Source organism: Tursiops truncatus, chromosome 3, assembly GCF_011762595.2.
Source record: "Tursiops truncatus isolate mTurTru1 chromosome 3, mTurTru1.mat.Y, whole genome shotgun sequence".
Lineage (NCBI taxonomy): Eukaryota > Metazoa > Chordata > Mammalia > Artiodactyla > Delphinidae > Tursiops > Tursiops truncatus.
In genome coordinates this window covers 150,079,316-150,099,852 of record NC_047036.1, presented here as the reverse complement: position 1 = coordinate 150,099,852, position 20,537 = coordinate 150,079,316, and the positions used below count along the sequence as shown (strand labels likewise).

The 20,537-nt window shown below is 51.2% G+C and overlaps 1 protein-coding gene across 2 annotated transcripts in view; it reads right to left on the bottom strand.

Moving 5' to 3' along the window:
* Nucleotides 1-1,691: 1,691 nt before the first annotated feature.
* The window catches only part of HRH2 (histamine receptor H2), a 48,120-nt gene continuing 29,274 nt past the window's right edge, over nucleotides 1,692-20,537 (bottom strand). Inside the window, exon 3 of one of the 2 annotated variants that reach the window (XM_033853579.2) lies at nucleotides 1,692-4,465. In XM_033853579.2, coding sequence (XP_033709470.1) covers nucleotides 4,273-4,465 — 193 coding nt within the window. In that variant the 3' untranslated portion in view covers nucleotides 1,692-4,272. Of the gene's footprint in view, nucleotides 4,466-13,837; nucleotides 16,868-20,537 lie in introns of those variants that run through there. The other variant, XM_073802807.1, reaches the window with a different exon arrangement.

Genomic DNA, 20,537 nt, shown 5'->3' with positions numbered 1-20,537 from the left:
CAGCCAAGTGTTGACTGTCAGCGGTTTAGCTGAGACGAGATGCCAAGTGGATTCCCTCCCTCCTGGCTCCGAGCATTTCCACCACCTGCCACACTTCTACCCTGCGTTTAAACACAGCCCGATGTGCACCAGGAATGTTTCCTCTTAGAAGTTCATGCTTCTTTGGTCCACATCCTTCCACATCACACACACACACACACACACACACACACACACAACTCCCACTCTTTCCACCCCGAGCCCCCCTGTCCCACTCCTTCTCTGATTCCCTGGTAATGCCTGTCTCTCTGGAGGGCATGGAGGGTCTGATTCCTTTGGGTTCCCAGCCTGTAGCCTGAAGTCTGCTGTAGGGTCTGGAGTAGATCCTAATAAGGTGCCGCTGTCAACCCACCCCTGCAGTGGAGCTGCCTGCGCTCACTCTGCCTCCACCCCCAGCCCCCTCAGTGGATTTCCCCAGACTGGACTCTGAAAGATCTTTTTATAGTACAGACCTCATCATTTCAGTCCCCTCTTGATGAGGGCCTTTCAAAGCCTTCCCGTTACCCACAGGATGAGACAATGTTCCCTAGTGCAGCTCCCTCTAGAACTTCTCTGCTCCAAGACTCCTGCGGTAGGCCCTTGTACCCACCTGGGCCTACTTCCCCTCCCGCTGTCCCTCCTCCCTTGACCTTAGCAACAATGGTTTTGCTTCTCCTCTGCTTCCCGCTGGTGGAAGCTGAACCTGTTGGAACAGGATTCTGGAAATTGTGGTTCCCAGGCTTCCAGCCCTGGCTGGGCGCCTATAAAGTGCCCCGATATTTACTGCACGCACAGTTATCATTCGGGGACACTTCCCCATCCTTTTGATACCATCTACATAGAACTGCTTGACGTCGTCTAACGACTCCATCGGTCTACTACTTTCATCTTCCCCAAGGACCTCTCAACATGCTCTGTCTTCTCTGCCCTGAAATATATCAAAATCCATTGCTGGCAGATCAGCTCCTGTAAGCTTTGATTGTGATGACTCACGACCTCTTCTCTGCCTCCTGTGGAAATGCATCAAGGTGTGTCTCGGTGCGCCCTTCTGCAGGGCCCGAAGTTCAGGATCTCACAGCCTCCTACAGCCTCCTCCTTCCACCCCAGGGGACACTGCTCACCGCCGACACTGCAGTTATCAAACGGTGACCTTGACACTGGTCAACTCCCTCCATTTTCCAAACCCTTTCATGGGTGCCTTTGGGAATCATTCCTTGCACAGAATCAATGAATTTTTTTTGTTGACCTGGTTTTTTACCTACACTTCACCCACCTACTCTTGACTGTGGAAGACTTCCCCGATTGACAAGTTTTCCATTTTAAAGATGTCTTTTTCTCCCACCTACCAAAAGCATCTCTGGATCTGACAATTTCTGAAATATTCCATTCCACAAACACTTACTGAGTGCCGACCATGTACCTGGCTCACTAGGTGAGCAGGAAGAAGATCTGACCCTTCTGATCAGCCCGCCCCTCATTTCTAACAGGGCATTTCAAGGTGAGACCTAATTACCTGAAAACTCTTTTACCTTTTAAGGCAATTTCCCAGTTGGCCTTTACCCCAACATTTTATGATAATTCTTTTTCTAAATCAAGACACACCATATGATGAAGTTTGGGGAGTATTTCCTCACCAGGAAGTGAAAAAATAAAACCGCAAGGCAGCATCTGTTTTGATAGCTTTATTGGAACACGATGGTAACACAAAACATGGATTTGAGGGCCCACCACAGATGCTTCTCCTCTAGGGAGCATGCGCCCCACTCCTGCAGCCATCAGGGGCTCCAGGAGGCCCCCAGGAGGGCAGGGGCGGCTACAGCCAGACCTGCAGTGGCAAGTGGCATGTGAGCACATTGACCTTGGCCCTGACCAGCTGAGTCTGTGATCAGCCAGACCAGTCTTGTGCTCCATCGACTTGGCCATGACTTAGAGGTTCACCTGTCTCAGACTCCTGGGGAAATTTCCAAGAAGGGGATTCTGGGGTTTCCAGAAGGAATCCAGCCAAGAGACTGAGCATCTCTGGGGGCCACTGGGGCAAATAGTGCCTTATATAGGCCAAACAGTCTTCTAAGGGCTAGACATACAAGGGTCAACAGAAATAGGCAGGACTCATGACCTCCTGAGTAGGGGAGACGGACAGGGGTCAGGGAACCACACAGATGACTGTAAGTGACAACCATGCCCATGGCTTCCAAGGACAGTTCTGTGGGTACGGGGGGGAGGACTGACCCAATAGGGAGGGTCAAAGAAGACTCCCTCAAGAAGTGATGTTTTGGCTGAGATCCTGTGGCTGAAACGGCAAGAGGAGCTTTTCAAGTCATGGAAACAGCTCTGTGTGTGTCCTGGTAGCTGGAGGAGCCGTGAGATAAAGAAACCCAACGCAGAAGGCCGCTAGGGTTGGGATGAAGAGATGGAAGGGAGTGTGGGGCAACAGGAGGCTGGAAGGCCCACCACGCGGGGCCTGAGGGCTGTGGGAAAGATGTTTTTCTGTATGGGTTTGCATTTTGCACAGCCCAGTGTGGCCGTGGGGTGGACGGTGGGCTTGGGGGAGGCCAGTGGGGAATACGGGAAGCTGTTTCAATTGTCCTGATGGAGGGGATGGCAGTGGGACTGAGCGATGACAGGGCAGGTGGAGAGAACCAGGTAAATGGTGGATACAAGCGGGAGCTAGGATACAAGAGGATGGACCACGCGGAGCCAGGAGAAAGTTGATGCCAAGATTGACCTTTGGAGCCCATGGCAGGGCTTCTGTCCAAGAAGGGGGACCCTGGGAGAGGAGCGGTGCAGGGAGACGGTCAAGGTGCAGCTGTGGACATGCTCACGGTGAGGTTGAAAGTTAGTCAAAGGCTCCCAGAAGGAGCCTGGGCTCCAGGTACACATGTGTGAGTAATCTCCTTAGAGGTAAGTCTCTTGGTACCTTCAGTGGGTGGAGACGAGGCCACAGAGGGCGAGAAATCGCAGTGAGAGGAGAAGACTCGGGACTGAGCCTTGGGGAACAGCACATGTGGTGGCTGGGGAGAGAACGGTGGGCTGAAAGAGGGACTGAAAAGGCAGGGGTGGATGGGGAAGGGGGACCACAACAGGGGTTCTTGGAACCAAGGGAAGAGTGGGCTCAGGGAGGGGCAGCGGTCAGTGAGGAGAGCCCAGCAACACCCTCATCTCTCTGGGGCTGCCACCTCCTTCACCTCTTTGGGTGTCTTCAACAACCCTGAAAATAGGAAAGGAGAGCGTAGCCCCTAGGACAGAGGAGAAAAGAGCTGCTCCAAGGTGTCCGCCGCCACACCTACGGTCCCGCATCCAGCAGAGGGTGCAGCGGGGCCAACTTCCCCACCCCTGCCTGTCATGTCCTCACCACCCCACCTCTCCCTGTCCCTCCCTGTGGCCCCTCACACTTGCCCCAGCAAGCCTGTTCCATGCCACTCCTTGTTGATAGAAAGCACCAGAGAGGGTCAGAACTGCAGCATGAAGGGACCCCCCCAGGCTCCGGGTCTGAGCCTCGCTAGCAGGAGGGTCTGCTGAGTCAGGGAAATATCGTGGCCTCTCCTGAGAGGCAGTGTAATGTTGTGTCAAGAGCATGGGCTTCTACCCATCCTCCCATTTGTCTGTTCGTCTGTTTGTTCCTTCCTTCCTTTAGCAACTATTCTCAAGTGCCTCCTATGTGCCAGGCACACTTTCTAGCTGAGTGGCCCCTTACTTCTCTGAGCCTCATTTTGCATTCCTGTAAAGACAGGTCGACCATCCCTGCCACATGTAACGAGGATGACGTGAGCTCAGGCGGGTGACGTACTCGGCACACAGTAGGTGTTCATTAAAGGCTAATGACCTTCCTTTCCCTTCCCTTCCCTCCCTTCATCCCGCAGAACCCACGAGGGAGTGAGAGGCCAATACTTCGTGGCAACAACCCTCTGCCGTGCTCAGAGGGCAGGCGTGTGTCGGCACATACGCCTCTGTGTACGCACCTGTGTGCACATCCCCGAAAGTCCCACCGTCTCTGCCCGTGACTCAGGGCCAGCACCAACCTGAGCCTTGAACCCATGGGATTCAGCAGACCCAGACCCAGGGGAGTCTGAGCACAGAGCAGTCTGCTCCATCCTAGGCCAGAGGACCCCAGCACCCACCATGTGCTCTGGGAGTCCCCAGACTCAGGCTAGGGTGTGTCCTCGGTGGTTGGGGGTTGGCTGCTGGGTCCTTAGTGGCTCCAGGAGTCAAATTTTGGTGACCAGAAGCAGGATGTTCAGCGTTCTGGGGCTGGGTCTAGACAGCCTCGGAGGGCAGCATCCTCACCGATTCCTGGGCCAGTGTCCTTAGCAGCTCCTCAGACAGTGGCTCTCCCGGCTGCTCCTCCAAGGGGCCTCCCACGTGTCTCTGGAGGAACCTAAGCGCCCACAGGCTCTTGCAGCAGCTCAGAAGATTGCTGGAGCACAGGGTGCAGGACATCGCTGGCTTCCTGGGGAGACACAAGCATAGGTTAGGGCTGAGGTGACCACTGAGCAAGGCCAGTTGGGCCAGACCTTGCCTCTGGCCTTTGCTTCTTCTAAGCCGGGAGCTGGGAATGGTGGGGTGGTATGGGGCAGGGAACCTCCCACGTGAAACAGGGACTTGTTCCCTCAACCCACAATGGGGAGCATTCAGGAGACTTGCTTTCAAACCCCAAATCAGCTTCTAACATGCTGTGTACCCTTGGTCAAGTTACTTAACCTCTCTGAACCTTAAGTGAAGGTAAAAATAACCACCTTTCCAATTCTTGAAAGGATTAAGTGTTACAAAATATGTTTAAAAGTATCCCACACATTGCCTGGCTCATGGTAGGAGCCCAGTGAATGTTTGCTATTTCTGTGTCTGAATAAAATGATTCCTGAACACCTACATCATGTTTTGCATGAGTTGGGGGAAGGCTGGGAGAAGAAGACACAAAGATTTATTCAGCCTTGCATTAAAATCAGTTGTGAATGTGTCTGTCTCTCCATTAGAATGTGTGGTCCCTGAAGGCAAGGCGCTTGCCTTTCAAACCCCTACTAAGTGGCTGCCGGCACATAGTAGGTCCTCAGTTATGTCCATTGAGTCAAGCTGATTGAAGGTCACTGAACGTAAGTTAGCCAAACACTTGGGAGGAAAGTTTTTAACAAAGTATTTGACATACATTTTCAGAAAGATGAAGACTTCCCCCATATCTGGGTATACAAAATTCCTTTGGCCTGTTGCCTGCTAAGATGTGGACAGCTGACCTGCTTTTTCCTTCCGATACTTTCAGTGAGTAAGAATTCCTTCATCGTTTTTATTTCAAGCCTTCTGAGGTCAAGAGAAAAAGCCTCAGTGTGGAGGGCCTGTGTTTTTAGTACTCAACACGCAGGTGTCCCTTTATAACCCGGAGTGGGGGCAGGCTCAGAGCTTTAATCAGGCAATGGGATCTGGCCAAACTTGGGTGGCATTGTTTTGTGTCATTGTTTCTATGATCACAAGTACTTTCTGTTTTCCACAAGTGATACTGCATTTCCATTTATGGTGATGATATAAAGTCTTATAAATATATTTCAGTGAAAACAGTCAGGTGGTGTAGAGACTTAAGTGTAAATTATGCAGTTGGGAGAGGACTATGGGCTGCACAGGGAAGGGGATTTGCAAGCAACTGTGGTTTGAGGAGTGTCCTTGCAAGTCCTGGCCCACCCTGTCTCATGCTTGGCCCCAGTGCAGGAGAAGCTAAGCATTGCTTGGTGTCCCTAGACGCTTTGCCTGGGGTCTCTGCAGCTCCAGGGCAGGACAAAATCTGGCTTGAGCTCTGTCTAAGGCAATGGCTGCTACTTCGTTTCTTGCTTCCCTGCCTTGGCTGGAGCAGTAGTTTTCTTCATCCAGTTTCAGGCTGGAAGCTAGCCCTTGCTTGGTCCTGACGCTCACTGCGGGTCCTCCGGATGTCCCGTGAAACTCGTGCCTGGCCTCAGCTCTAGCCCTCATCTGTTAAGGTATTCTGGCCCCCAGAGGAATCAAACTCACTCTCTTCCACATGGAGAGAGAGCAAAGCATCGTGCTTCCCCTTAGAGTCCATCGGAGGGGAGTATAGATCTGGATCCCTGCTTTTGTAAAGGCTTTGTGAACAAGGACACAGCCAACACCCACAGCCAACACCCCAGCTTCCCTGGATGCATGGTATGTTCTGGCTTAGCCAGTACTGGAGGCCTCGCATGGCCCAAGCTCTCTCATGGGTTTGGCCAGCCCCACCGTCCCCAGAACACCTGCCCTCACCTGGACCTCCAGGTCACACCCCTGCACTTCAGAGGCTCCGGTTCTTCTCCGTGCCAGCAGTGTACATATTTGACCAAGTAGGCAGGTATCTACCCTTGGATTAACATTCCAGATGGAGCCTGAAGTGTGATAAGGTGACTTTCACGTAGATTAGATTGAAATGATCCAAGACAAGCTAGCTCTAGGCTAGGAAATTACCTCCCTTCTAAAAGGCTGTAAAATCATTTAAAATAATATTATTATGTAAGTATCGCATGTTCATAGTAAAAAATTCAGAACATAGAGACTAACAAAAAGAAGAAAATAAGCATCTCAAATAACTCCACTACTCAGACATATCTTTTTGCTACGTGGAGATTGTGTCAAAAAATATTTTTAAATGAAATACATCAAAGAGGCTATATAAAAAACACATGTGTGTGGCTTAAAATATTAAAGAATATTAAAGTGAATACAAGTGTAACCACCTCTCAGGTTAAGAAATAGAATTTACCAGCCCCTGATTTGTTTCAGCAAATATGTATGTACCCCTGAATAATATACTGTGTTGTTCTGCCAGGATTTTACTTTTATAGAAATGGAATCATGTTTTAGGATTCTTTTCTGCAGCTTCCTTTTTTTAGTTGTTGCTCAACATTATACTTCTGAGATTAAACTCTGTCAGTGCGTGAACCTGTAGTTCATTTTCACAGTCATAAAGTATTCCATTATGGGAAGATACTCCAATTTATTTATCCATTCACCTGCTGGTGGACATCTGGGTTGTTTCTCGTTTTTATCTTCTCCCTTCTCATACTTGTTTTTGAATCTACACTCTACTGGCCTCATCAAATAAACAGGAGAGTTTCCCTTTTTCTCTTCTCTGAAGAGTTTGAGCAGGACTGGAACGATCTTTTCCTTGAGTGTTTGGTAGAACTCCTTAGCAAAACCAAGTACTACTGGTGTTTCATTCACTTTATTTATTTATTTATTTATTTTTTTGCGGTACACGGGCCTCTCACTGTTGTGGCCTCTCCCGTTGCAGAGCACAGCCTCCGGAAGCGCAGGCTCAGCGGCCATGGCTCACGGGCCCAGCCGCTCCACGGCATGTGGGATCTTCCCGGACCGGGTCACGAACCCGTGTCCCCTGCATCGGCAGGCAGAGTCTCAAGCACTGCGCCACCAGGGAAGCCCACTTTCTTTACTTTTTAATGTTTATAGGACCATTCGGGTTTTCTATTTCTTCCCAAGTCAGTTTTGGTAAGTTCTGTTGCTAGGAATTCGTGCACTGTATCTGAATTTTCCCTTGTTTGGGGCATAAAATTGACCACAATGTTCTTATCATCTTTCTTAATCGCTGCAAAATCTATAATAATATCTCCCTTTTAGTCTTAATATTGTTTGCTTATGATGTTAATGATTAATTTCTCTTTGTGGTTTTGTCAATGTTACTTTGTCAGTTTTACTTTTTGCAGCTGGTTTATTTGGTACATACAAGTTTAGAATTCTTATCCTTCTAGTGAATTGAATCTTTTTTCAAAAGATGGTCTTTATCTTTAGTAATACTTTTTGCTTACAGTTCACTTTGTCTGATATTAATATAGCTACTCAGATTTCTTTTGGTTAGTTTTGCCTAGTATATCTTATTTTTCCTTCCTTATGCTTTCAACTTTTTTGTTTCCTTAAGTCTATCTCTTGTAAAAGTATTTGTCTGGGTTTAAAAAAAATCAAATCTGGCAATCTCCATTTTTTTTAATTGGCCCAGGTTATTCCATTTACATGTCCTGTGATTACTGATATATTTTGACTAATTTCTTCAATGTGATTTTGTGTTCTACATTTGTCCCATCTTTTCTAAAATTTCCTGTCTTTTTTTTTTTTTTGCTTTGTTTTAAACTGCCTTTTTTCTCCTTCTCTTTCCTCCTTACCGTATGGAATTTCCATCCTCTTATTAAATTTGTTTACCATGCACATTTAACTTAATAATGTCTAGTGGTGTGGAGCCCGTCCTCCTTTACTTAGCTTGCCATCCATGCCAAATGTAAGTTGGGATGAGACACTAAGCTGGAGCCCCACACTGTGTAGACTTTATTACATCACACACATCTAGAGATACTTGTACGTTTAATATTCCTGGACTCCCTTATGGCCCATCTTTGCCCTGAGCTCTGACACTTGAGGCTCGGAGGTGTAACTGGGGTTCTAGGAGAGCACATAATAGGTTGTCTGCCAAGTGCTTATGGTAAACATCTTATTTTTACCTTCCCATCATCAATTCCCCTTCTCTTGGTAATAACACCTTGATTCTTCTTTGGAATCCAAACTTCCCTACTCTTTGCCCATGTGGGTGAGGTGAGATTTACCTTATTCATTGCATTGGCTCCAGGTCTGGGTACAGAGGTAAAGACAGGACCCCATCCAGCCAATGAAACTTAAGCCTAAAACTTTCTGTTGGAACGGGAGGAAAGGGAAATATTTTCCATTGGGGCTACTAAGATGGTAAGATGTAAGCTTGGAGCTCCTGGTGGCCCCATGGGGAGACTCTAACTGAAAATGAAGGCAACACAGGGTGAAACTGAGTTGAAAGCTGGAGAAAGACAAAGTTGTGATGACATTTGAGCTCCTGAATCCAACTTGAAGCTACTCTTGATTTCTTCAGTTCTATAAGCTAATTCCCTACCTCCACCAATCCCAGCCTCTTTTAACTGGGTTTCTGCAACTGACAGTTAATAGTGTCCTAGTAGCATTCTCAAATAAATGTTCTTTGAATATCTTTTCACATGAGGGTGCTATAATATGTTCAGCCACCAGGGGTCAGGACCCAGTTTCAGTGAGAAGCCTTTTGCTCAGTCTCGCTCTGAACCTCGGTCTCCTCATCTGTGAAATATGTTAATAATATCAAGCTCACAGGACTATTGTAAGGACTACAGATAATGACTGTCAGTGACCTTTTCCATTACCATCTACGGCTTATAGTACAAATTATCACACAGAACCACCGCATGCGCACATTGCTCTGTCTTGTACTTGCACCTATACACATGTCATCCCCATTGCTTGCAATTCCTTTACCTTCTTTGCTGTGCACTTTGAAGTGTTTCAAGGTTCTGTTCAGGCATCACCTCCTCTGGGAAGCTGTCTCTGAGGTTTCCCAGGATTACTGATTCCCTCCTGGCTCCTACAGCCCCTCTGCTGAGACACTTACCTCCTTGGGTTAACCATCAATTTACCTATCTCCCAGACTAAAGGCAGGTGTTGGATCTTTCGTCATCTACCCCACTGTCCAAGTTTATAGGAGGTGCTCAATCGTGTGTGTGAACTAATGAATGAAAAAGCCAGCCAATCTCATTTTCGATAGTGATTCTCCCATTTTCTGACTTCCCAAGTTCACAGATCAGCAGAAGCAAAAGCACTTCCCTGGGCTGTGGGGCAGCCCTTACCCCACTCTGTGTGGTGTCTCATGCTGGCTTTATTTCTGTATCTACCTTCCCACTCCTACCAGCCCAGAAGAGCACTGTGAGCCAGGACCTTGGGACAGACAGTGAGGCATGGTGACCATTTCAGCAAATACCTGCTGAGCACCAGCCCTGCGTTGGGAGGATTGGGACAAAATGTGAGATTTAGAAGCAGGAGTCATGCATTCAGTTTGAGGCTTCCTCACTCCCCTGCTGTCGGATCTCAGACAACTCCACCTCCCTGTCGAAGCCCATCTCCTCGTCTGTAAAATGAGCATAATCCCAGGGGAAGTGCTGTAGAAGCCAGGAGAAGTGATGGGAGAAGAGAAAGGTTTAGAAATTCCAGAAGATTCTCCCTTTCTCCCTCCTCTTTTGTTTCCCAAGACAGGTACAGCCATTAGCTGCTTTTCCCTGAGGGTCACCAAGAACTGGCCCTTGAGGGACTGCGTGTTGTAGGCTGGGCTGCTCCCTGAACCCAGACCCTTGCTTATCCTGCACCCAAGCATCTGGGGGAACTGCCACAACCAGAAGGGTAGTTTCACGTATATCTTGGGAACTGGGTCAGTGCAAAGTCCCCTCTCCTTTTTGAGGAAAGGGAAGTGGGAGAGCTTAGAAAGGGGAAATGGCCCTCTAGTGCCCTGGGAGCCAGCCACAGCCCACCAAGTGTCTGTTCCCTTGTCTTACACTTTTGCCAAAATCAGGGGTGACCCTCTTCTCCAGGCAGACCTAATTTCTCGTTGTCCTAAAATAAGCTATGAGGTGGAAATTTCAGGATGCCAAGTTACCCAGAGCCCACTCATATGAGTGTTATCTTCAAATAACTTTGTTTTCTACCACAAACCAGTACTTCCCAGTATTTGGCCGAAATGACCGAACTTCAGCCCTCCGCTCATGAAAGAAATGATTTTTTTCAGGGCCTTCTCATACTTTTCCGGAAGTAAACACAGAGGGTTTGCCTGTGTCAGCGTCTGCTTTGAAGGGTGGAGGGCCAGGGCAGGATGATGGGCGCCCAGGGCCAAGTCCATAGGTGGAGCTCTCTTTCTGTCCTTCAAGCTGGGCAAAGGCTTCCTGCAGGAGTTTTGCAAAAACAGTGTTCATTTTCATGACAGATAAGGTGGGAGAAGCATGCACCCACCACTGGGAGAGCCAAGGCCTCAGGGCATGGGTCTGGCCCTCAGTCAATAGTCACGTTGAGTGCTTACTGTGTGTTTGGGGTACCTTGGGGGCCCCACCACCCACTTCTTTACAGTTGAGGGAACTGGCTCTTCGTGGGATTAAGTGACCTGCCTGACCAAGGTCACACCAGTGCGTGGAGGAACAGGGGTCTGTGCCACGTCTGCTAGGTCCAAAGCCTATGCTCTGAGCCCTAAGAGCAGCCAAACGACAGCCACCATACACTGAGCTCCTGCTGCACGCCAGGCCTGGTTCTGGGCGTTTTGTAAATATTAGCTCGACCTCAAGGGCTAGGTACTATTAGTCCCCCTATTTGATGGAGGAGGAAACTAAGGCACAGAGAGGTTAGGAAACTTGCCCGAGGACACACAGCCGGTGAGGAGTGTTGGGCATTGTTATAGCACGCTGGGCTTGCTGCTTGAAGGAGAAGTGAAGGCGTGGCGCGGCCTACTTCCACTCAACCCTTCCTTTGCCTCTGTGTCACCCACTTTTTGCTGACGAATGAGACGGCAGAATAATAAAATGTTGAGAGTGATCATGGGTCAGGCACTTAACGTTGAACTCTCACAATATCCACGTGATACGTATGATAGAGTTACGATATTCTTATCTCCAACAGATGAGGAAGTCTGAGCCCAAAGAACTTTAGTTCACTTGCACAGCAAATAAGTGGTGGAGAACTGAAAGAGCCCAGCTTGGTCCACCTGCAAAGCTGGAGATTCCCTGCCCCCACCTCCCCTCCCCGTCCAGTGCAGGTGGACTCTGGGCCATGCTCAGATCTCCCCAGTCCCAAGGGACATCTTGTGTTTACCCTGCCCGGCTGCTTCAACCCTAAGTAACATCTATTTGAGACTGGCTGGCTTGCCCAATCCTCTCCCTGAAACTCTGGAAAGTTTTTTAAAACCGAAGGAAACCCCCAAAACCCTGCCCACTCACACCAGTGGGTGCTCATGGAAAAAGAACCCACAGTGCCCAAGGCAACTCTCAAAGTCATGTCCTCTCACTCACTCCATCCCACCCCTCTGAGGCAGGCGAAAGGTCACACCCATTTCATAGATGGGAAATTGAGGCTCAGAGAGGCTGCCATTTGCCCAAGGTCATCCAGGTGGGTCGGGCGCTGCATCCTGGGCTCAGCTCCTGGCATCACTATGCCAGTTCTTTTGACTGAAGACTTATTTGCTCTGTAGTCTCTGAACGGCTCAGGCCCTGGACGTGGGCTCACCTCTCTGATGGTTCCTCCTTAGCCCCTTCTTCTCCCTCTTCCCTGCCCCTCTGTCCATCCTTAAATGCCAGAGACCCCTTCTCCTTGCCAGCTATACCTCTGCCCTAGTCAGTCCCCCTCACAACCCTTCTAGGACCCTCCCCCTGAGTGGTGTCCAGTAAGTAATGCCTTCAGAGGTGGCTGGTGGGCCCCCGTACAGCCAGTCTAGAAAACAACTAAGCAAAGTGTAACAAAAGGCCTCAAATATCCCTCTCCTTTCACCAGTAATTCTGGTTCCAGAAATTCAGTTTCTGGGGAAATAATCTGAAAGAAACAGAATGTTCTCTGCATGGAGATGTTCATCACAGGACTGCTTATAAGAGCAAAAATAACGCCGAGACAAGGGCAAAATACAACAACAGGGGAGCATTTTAGTCAGTCTCGAGGCTCCTCATGGAGCCCCATGCCTGCCAGTGAGCTGCTGTGGACGACACTGTTCTCGGGCCTGTATATCTATTCTCTAGTAACATCCCCACTTACAGATGAAGAAATGGAGGCAGGAGAGGTAACGTGCCCAAGGGCAATCAGGCAGTCTGACTCTCCCAGGCTCAACCATTCCCAGGGCAGTGGTGGTTACTAGTCACCATCACCGGCTAGTTAGGTGTTGAACGTGGGCCAGTGTGTCAGGTGTGTGGTGTGTCGCTGGCGGGGTAGGAGAGGATACTAATTTGAGATGTAGTGGGCCTGTCCCCATTGCCAGTGCCACACACACACACACCCCGCCATTCAGGCAGTGACTCGGAACAGAAGCAGAAACAACGGTGAGAGAGTTCAAGGGCATTTGACTTTCAGGAGCCTGTGAGAGCAGTTCCCCACCATCCAGAGAGGAAGCTGGGGCAGGAGGATGAGTTAGCTGCTAGAGTGGGCCCCGCCCCCAGCCTCTCCTTTGGGGGTCAGAATGCTCATTGGAGGTGAGGTGAGGGTCTGAAAGTAGAGGGGCTTGTGTCCTACTTCCTAGGACAAGGGGGGTGGGCCTGCAGACATGGCCATGAGGAGGCTTCACGGAGCTCTGTACCCCAGGTCCTCTGCTCTCACATGGGGCACAAGAGGCCCCTAAAATCTCCCAGACCTACAGTGAGCCCTAGCTTGTGGCTGGGCCTTGGGGCCTGCCTGCTGGGCGATTCCTGGGGGCCTGTAGCAGAGGCCGAGGCCCTTGGGAGGGTGTGGCTCTTCCTCAGCAATCCAGGTAAGGCCAGGAGCAGGCCAGCTGTGTCCCCAGGGCCCAGGCATGGCATGGGCACCATGGATGGAGAAGGAAGCCATGGGGGCCAGACAGCCTCCGGGAACTTAGCTTGCCCTGGAGCGAAGGAGGGGGCAGTGGAGAGACTCTTGGATTGACTGGGTTCAACTTCCAAAGTCACCGTGTTTACAGCTGGAAGTGCCTGAGAGCCCCTGACCTGGAAAATGTACGTTTCTCCACCATCCATGAAGTGGTGGCCTGTGGGCATCCGCAGCAGAATGAAGCAAAGACTCTCACACCTGAGCGGACTCCGCGCTCTGCTCTAAGCTTCCCTCCCAAGCCAAGCATTAACGCCCTTGGTCCTTTTCCCAGCCCTGGGAGGGAGGGGCTGGGATGATCAGTCCTACTTTTCAGATGGGGACAAAGTTTCAGAAAAGGAAGTACCTGCCCATCAGTCGCCTTCCCATCGTCTGTGAGTCCCCGGTCCCTCTCTCCCCTCCCCGTCCCTCCTTTCCTCCCCCACTTCCAGCCTCCTCTGCCTAGGACGGCACCTCTAACCTCTGCCCTTCAGCTTAGGAAACTCCCGCTTGTCCCTCAGGAGTCAGCTGAGCCATCACCCCTTCCAGGAGGCTTTGCCCGATTCCTGGGCCACCCCGGGGCCCTCTTGGTTCCCATACCTGCCAGGTCCCAGCACTTATCCCACATGTTTGTACCCTAACAGCTCATCTCATAGATCCATTAGTCACCCCCTTTACCGCCCCCACACACACACCCTACGGGGAAGGGGCACTAAAGAATGACTGAGTGAATGAATCAGAGAGACTCGGCAGCCCCTAACGCAGAGACCTGCTTAGGATCTCCACACGTGGATCCTCTTGTTGCCATGATATCAGGACCACATCTCTCATGAGCGACAGAAAGGGAGTACAGAGCGTGGCTTCAGGGCTTGTGTGAGATGGCAACAGGAATGGAGTTTCTCTTTGACTGTCAGCGTTCCATTTCAATGATGATGAAGTATTTATAAATATTCTGTGTTTCCCAAGTCAGTGTGGAAAAGGGAAGTTCCCTCCAATCCTCTGGGTGCTGGGGAATGCCCTGCTGCCCACCCAGAGCGTCTGACCCTGGGTGACATTGGCATGTGCTCAGTCCTGGAATGAGGAAGGCCTGAGTCTCGTCCACCTGCCCGTGAGTCCCAAAGCCTGTGGCCCTCCCTGCAAGCTGCAGCCTTCTGCACGATCAGATGTGGACAAGCAGAGCCACATGCCACTTTTGGGAACTGGGACAAACTCCCCTGCCCCCCACCTCCCTGCCCAGAGATGGGCAGGGAGGGAATGGTCCTCACTTCTCAAGGGAGCCTCAGGCTGGGAGAAGAAGACACAAAGATTTATTCAGCCTTGCATTAAAAGGACAACCTAGGGCTTCCCTGGTGGCGCAGTGGTTGAGAATCTGCCTGCCAATGCAGGGGACACGGGTTCGAGCCCTGACCCAGGCAGATCCCACATGCCGCGGAGCAACTAAGCCCGTGCGCCACAACTACCGAAGCCCACGCGCCGTGCTCCACAATAAGAGAAGCCACCGCGATGAGAAGCCCGCGCACCGCAACGAAGATCCAAGGCGGCCAAAAATCAAAATAAATAAAATAAATTTATTTTTTTTAAAAAAAGGACACCCTAAAATACCCATTGGGTCTCAGGCACACCCTGTCCCCGTCCCCTGACACTACCTCAAACAGCTGCTGTAGGTTTAATGAACACAGCATCACCCTAAAACAGAGAGCCCTGTGACTTACTGCTGTTTCTTTAAGAGCAGTGTCATCTGCTGGAAGCCTTAGCTCTCTTTGACAGATGAGGAAACTGGGGCTCAGAGAGGGATGTGATCTTCTAAAGGCCGTACAGCCTGTCAGTGGCAGAGGCAGTGAGAAACCCCAGTCCCCTGTCTGCCAGGCTCGGTCTCTCTAGGAGCTCTGTCCTGTACCCAGTCTGCATCCCTACCTGCCTGTGACCCCTGCACTCAAAGCTCAGGTTGCGACAAGGTATGTTTTACTGAATTTGCCTGCATACTCAGGGTGATTCATTAGTATGAGAAACAGGTTCCCCCTCGCCCTCGCCAGAAGATTTTTGACACAAACACAGTTGGGGCTTTGGCATAACTTCTCTCTCTTGTTAAGCATTTATGTATAATTAGTGTTGGAATGGTCCCCTGAGTTGGATCTAAGCCCCCCATTTTCAGAGGAGGGACACGAGGCTCAGGGTCAGGGTCCAAACTGAGCGATTCAGTGGTACAGCTGAGACACAAGTCCACAGAGCCTGCCACGGACTTTTCAGCTGCTCCTTTACAGAGGGGCCACAGGACGGAAGGAAGGAAGGAAGGAAGGAAGGAAGGAAGGAAGGAAGGAAGAGAGGGAGGGAAGGAGGGAGGGGGGCAGGAAGAAATAAAGGGAAAAGAAAGGAAGAAAGAAAAATTACCCCTTACAAGCATCTACCCTGTGTTGGGAGCTTTGCACAAATTGGTGCTAAGGCTCATCACAGTCCTCACAGGGAGGTATTTTTATCCCTATTTTGCAGATGAGCAGGCTGAGGCTCAGAGAGGGCAAGCCACCTGCCTAAAGTCAAGGAGCCAGCAAGTGCTGGGGCTGGAATTGGCACCCTTTCCTTTCCCCTACACCAGCGGTTGGCAGACGATAGCCTGTGGGCCAAACTCAGCCCACCACCTATTTTGTTGAAATGGTTGAAAAAAAAGGTGCATAGAAGAATAACATTTTGTGACTGGTGAAAATGATATGGAACTCCAATTTGGGTGCCCATAAATAAAGTTTTATTGGAAGGCAGCCACCCCCATTCACTTAAGTATCGTCTGGGGCTGCTTTTGCGCCGTACCACCAGGGTTGAGTGGTGGTGATGGAGAACATAGGCGCCGCAAAGCTAACTTATTTACTATGTGGCCCTTTGCAGAAGAGGCTCGCAGAGCCCCGCCCTCCACCCTGCTGTCTCCCAGGGGTCTGGAAGGTCTGCAGGGCCTCCCTGTAGTTGCGCAGGTTGTTCTCTGCACAAGAGCATGGGGGCTGAAATCCAGACCTCTTTCTGCTTGCCAAGCTGTGTGGCCTGGGGCTGGGTCCCCTGCAGAAAGGGCTTTCTCTTAATTTGTTCACCTAGAGTGTTCACCTTTTTCTCATGGGTACAAAGCTACTAGCAGCGCCCCCGAAGGCATGGTTCCCCTTCCCTCCCCTTCACAGCCCCTGGAAAGGCAGCTCCATAGCAGTCCTGTCAGATCTTCGGCACAAGGACCCAGCAGGGAAGGTGGGGAAAGGGCTGGGGCAGGGGTCTGTGCAAAGCCAGGGAGGGAGGGAGGCTGGCGGGGCACTGGCGGGGCCTCCAGCTCTCTTCAAAGGCACAATCACCAGGGAGGTAAAGGAGGGGTTCTCTACCTTTCGAGTGACTCCTGGGGGGGCCACGATTTATTCTCCTTGACTTTTGAGGTTGTAAAAGGCTTCCCACCTCCTCTCCCTCTGCTCTTCCCATGATTTCCTCTCCAGGGCTGGGAAGGGGGTCTCACTCCCCAAATTCTCTGGAGAGACAGAAGATGAAAAGGGTTAATACCTTGTTGCATCCCGCTGTTCTGCCCGCAGCTGTGTAGAAGTGCAGGCCCCGCAGGCCTGAGAACGGCCTTTCTGAGCCCACCCAGGCGGGAGGTAGGAACGTGGGCCACCTGTGGGTCCAGGATGCAGCCTCCCGGCCCCCTCCCCAAGGGCCTACCAACTGCCAAGAGCTGCCATAAAGCCCAAGCCCTCGGTGAAGGAGAAACGGGACCATGGACACAGAAGGGAATGGGGGAAGGGAGGGAAAGAAAACACAAAACAGAACGGAAAAAGGAAAGGAAGGAAGAACAGACAGAAAAGAAAGAAAGAACCTCAACAGCATTATGCTAAATGAAACAACCAGGCAAGAAAGCACACGGATTGGGGCTTCCCTGGTGGCGCAGTGGTTGAGAGTCCGCCTGCCGATGCAGGGGACACGGGTTCGTGCTCCGGTCCGGGAGGATCCCACATGCCGCGGAGCGGCTGGGCCCGTGAGCCATGGCCGCTGAGCCTGTGCGTCCGGAGCCTGTGCTCCGCAGCGGGAGAGGCCACAGCAGTGAGAGGTCCGCATACCAAAAAAAAAAAAAAAAGCACACAGATTATCTGAAATGTCCAGAATAGGCACACCTATAGAGATAGAAAGTAGATTTGTGGTTGTCTGGGGAATGCAGGGATCGGGAGGTGGAGAGCTGAAGGCTACAGGGTTTCTTTGGGGTGATGAAAATGTTCCAAAATTGACTCTGGTGATGGTTGCACAACTCTGTGAACAGACCAAAAACCGGTGAACTGTACACTTGAAATGAGTGAATTGTATAGCATGTGAAGTATATCTCAATAAAACTGTTATAGAAAAGAAAGATAGAAAATGACAGAAAAGAGACAAAATGTAAAGAAAGAAAAAGAGAAAGAGACGGATGGCAAAGAAGGAGAATTCATGTCTGTTCGGTCTGTTAAAGCACCTGCCACCGGCCAGGAACTGTGCTAAGTGCCTGTATCCCTGACTCCATTTTATTCTCACAATTCTGCAAAGTAGGTCTGATAATTATCATAGTTTTATAGGTAAGGAAACTTCAGCTCACACTGTCAATGACTTGTCTAACATCACCCAACCCCTAACTAGCGGGGGACCAGGGCTCATACCGGGCTCCCTAACTTCCACACGGAGGCAGGAAGACACCCCAAGAGACTTGTGGTGTGACCAAGCCAGGCAGAGGTGACAAAGCAGCAGCCAGCAGGATGCCAGTGTGCAGGGGACAGCCAGGCCCCTTAGCTGGGGGTAGGGCGGGGGCTGGGGGTGGGGGTGGGGGAGAAGGGAGGGGGACCAGCTGCTCTGGGCGCCTCTGCAAAGAGTGCTCAGAAAGCCCCCTTAAGAGGTGCTGGAATCAATGTGCCAAAATGTTAAGACTATTTCAGGACCCAAATGATACAAATAAACAAGTCTGGGCTCTTGAAAGGGTAAATTATGCAAAACTTCCTTTCTGAGCAAAGCCCCCTCCTTCTTAAGAAGTGTGTGTACATCAGTCATGTAACCTTTTTACTGCTAAGGGAATTGCGGCCTCCTCTACCAGACCAGACTAGACTTTGAGCAGAAGATAAAGCCACTTCCGCCCTTCCCCAGCCCCCAGACTCTGGCCAAATGGGGACATGGCGTGGAGACGCCATGGACCGCTTCCAGGTTGTTTGAAGTCTGGATTCCTACCCCAATTCCGGGATCCCTTCATCTTTCCTGGGAGGCAGGGTGAGGGGTGTGAGTCTTTCCACCCGCAGACCCTATGATTTACAGCGGCCGGTGGATCCCTCTGTGAGGCCCGCTGCTGACACCACTACTTGGCGGGAGGCCCACAGTGATGTCAAAGTTAGAAAAGGGAACCAGGAATTTCTGAGTTCCCACTGTGTTCCTGGAACTTGGCATTTCGAGGCTTGGTTCCCTGATCTCTAAAACGACTGGTGGTACTAATCACTTCTCAGGACTCTTGGGGACCTAGAGTGAGATATTCATGCATTCATTCATTCACTTATTCATTCAACAAATATTACTGGGCGTCCTGTGCCAGGCACTGTGCTAGGTGTTAGACAGGGACCAACAGAGATGTGAGCCTGCCCTCAGGGAGCTTGCGGTCTTGGGGAGCAGACACAGAACAGAGAGGATGTCCCAAGACGGGTAAGAAGACTGCCTTGGGCTGAGAGGAGGGTGCGTGGGATGGGACTAAGCGTGGCCTGGGGACAGGACCGAGGGGCCCAGAGGAGAAGTTAGGGCAGTGGAAAGCGTCGGCCAGGGCAGGGCCTTGTTGGTCAGGATGAGAGCTCTGTATCATAGTCCAAGAGCACCAGAAGGGCAGAGCAGAGGCCCATTCCCAGCTGGACGAAATGCTGTCTCACTGGCAGCAGAAGGAGGGCGGGCCCTGGCAATGCTGGCAAGAGGCCTGTGAGGGGAGAGAGCTGGCAGTCGGGGGGCACCTGTGGCTCCTGGCCTCCCTTTGTGCCTCTTCTTCCTGAGCTCAAACTCCAGCCCCTGGGAGGGTGACAGCCGCAAGCACAGGGCCTCTGCAGAGAGGAGGAAGTACCAGCCTGCCCCCCCACCAACCCCGGAGAGAGACAGCTGGTGCCCAGGAGTCTTATCTCCCTGCCTGGGGAGATAACGCAGGGCAAGGGAGTGTATGGGGAAAGACCCAAGAGCCCTGGGCAGGGGTCCAGATGTACAGGGTCTACTCCCTGCCCCAACCCCAGCTTGCTCTGGGCCTCAGGTCACTTGCCTTCCTGGGCCTTAGTTTCCCCATCTGCTGTCTATGGAAGTAGCACTCAGAGCCTGGGCTAAATTCATGTCCATTCAGCACTTCCTCACGGAAAGAGCCTGGCTTTGGGGTCAGACGGGCTTCGGCTGGAATCCTAGCTCTGCCACGGACGGATGAGGCTGTGTGGCCCGACGTCAGCTACTTTGCTCCCAGAAGACTGCTGCTGGCTGGGGGCCCACGTTTTGAGAACCTCTGGGAAGAGGGCCTCTGCATGGCTCACTGCTACACCCCCAACAGTGCTGGCATGTGGCAAATTCTCGGTGAGTGCTTGCGAATGAATGAACTCTCAGTGGTTTGTTTCGGTGGGGGCAGAAGGGGCTGGAGGGTGGGTGTGGGCCTGGGGATGGTGTCGGGAGGTGGTCAGGGGCCAAATCATGAAGGGTCTCCAGTGCTAAGCTGGGGAGCTGGGACTTGTGGTAGCTGAACGTGGACCCCAGACGTCTACATCCTCATCGCTGGAACCTGAGAAAGTCATCTTATATGGCAAAAAGGACTTTGCAGATGTGATTAAGTTAAGGACTTTGGGATGGGGAGGTCATCCGGGATTATCCCAGTGGGCCCTAAATGGAATCACAAGTGCCCTTATTAAAAGAAGGAGGCAGAGGGAGATTTGGCTACCGAAGAGGGGAAGGCGATGTGACAATGGAGGCGAGAGGTCAGCGTGATGTGAGCAAGGGGCCATAAGCCAAGGAGGGCGGGTGGCCCCCAGAAGCCAGAAAAGGCAAGGAGATGGATTCTCCTCTGAAGCCTCCAGAAGGAACCAGCCCTACCAACATCTTGATCTCCCAAACTGTAAGAAAAGAAATCTGTCTCGCTTCCAGTCACCAAGTTCGCCGTCATTTGTTACAGCAGCCCCACCTCGGAAACG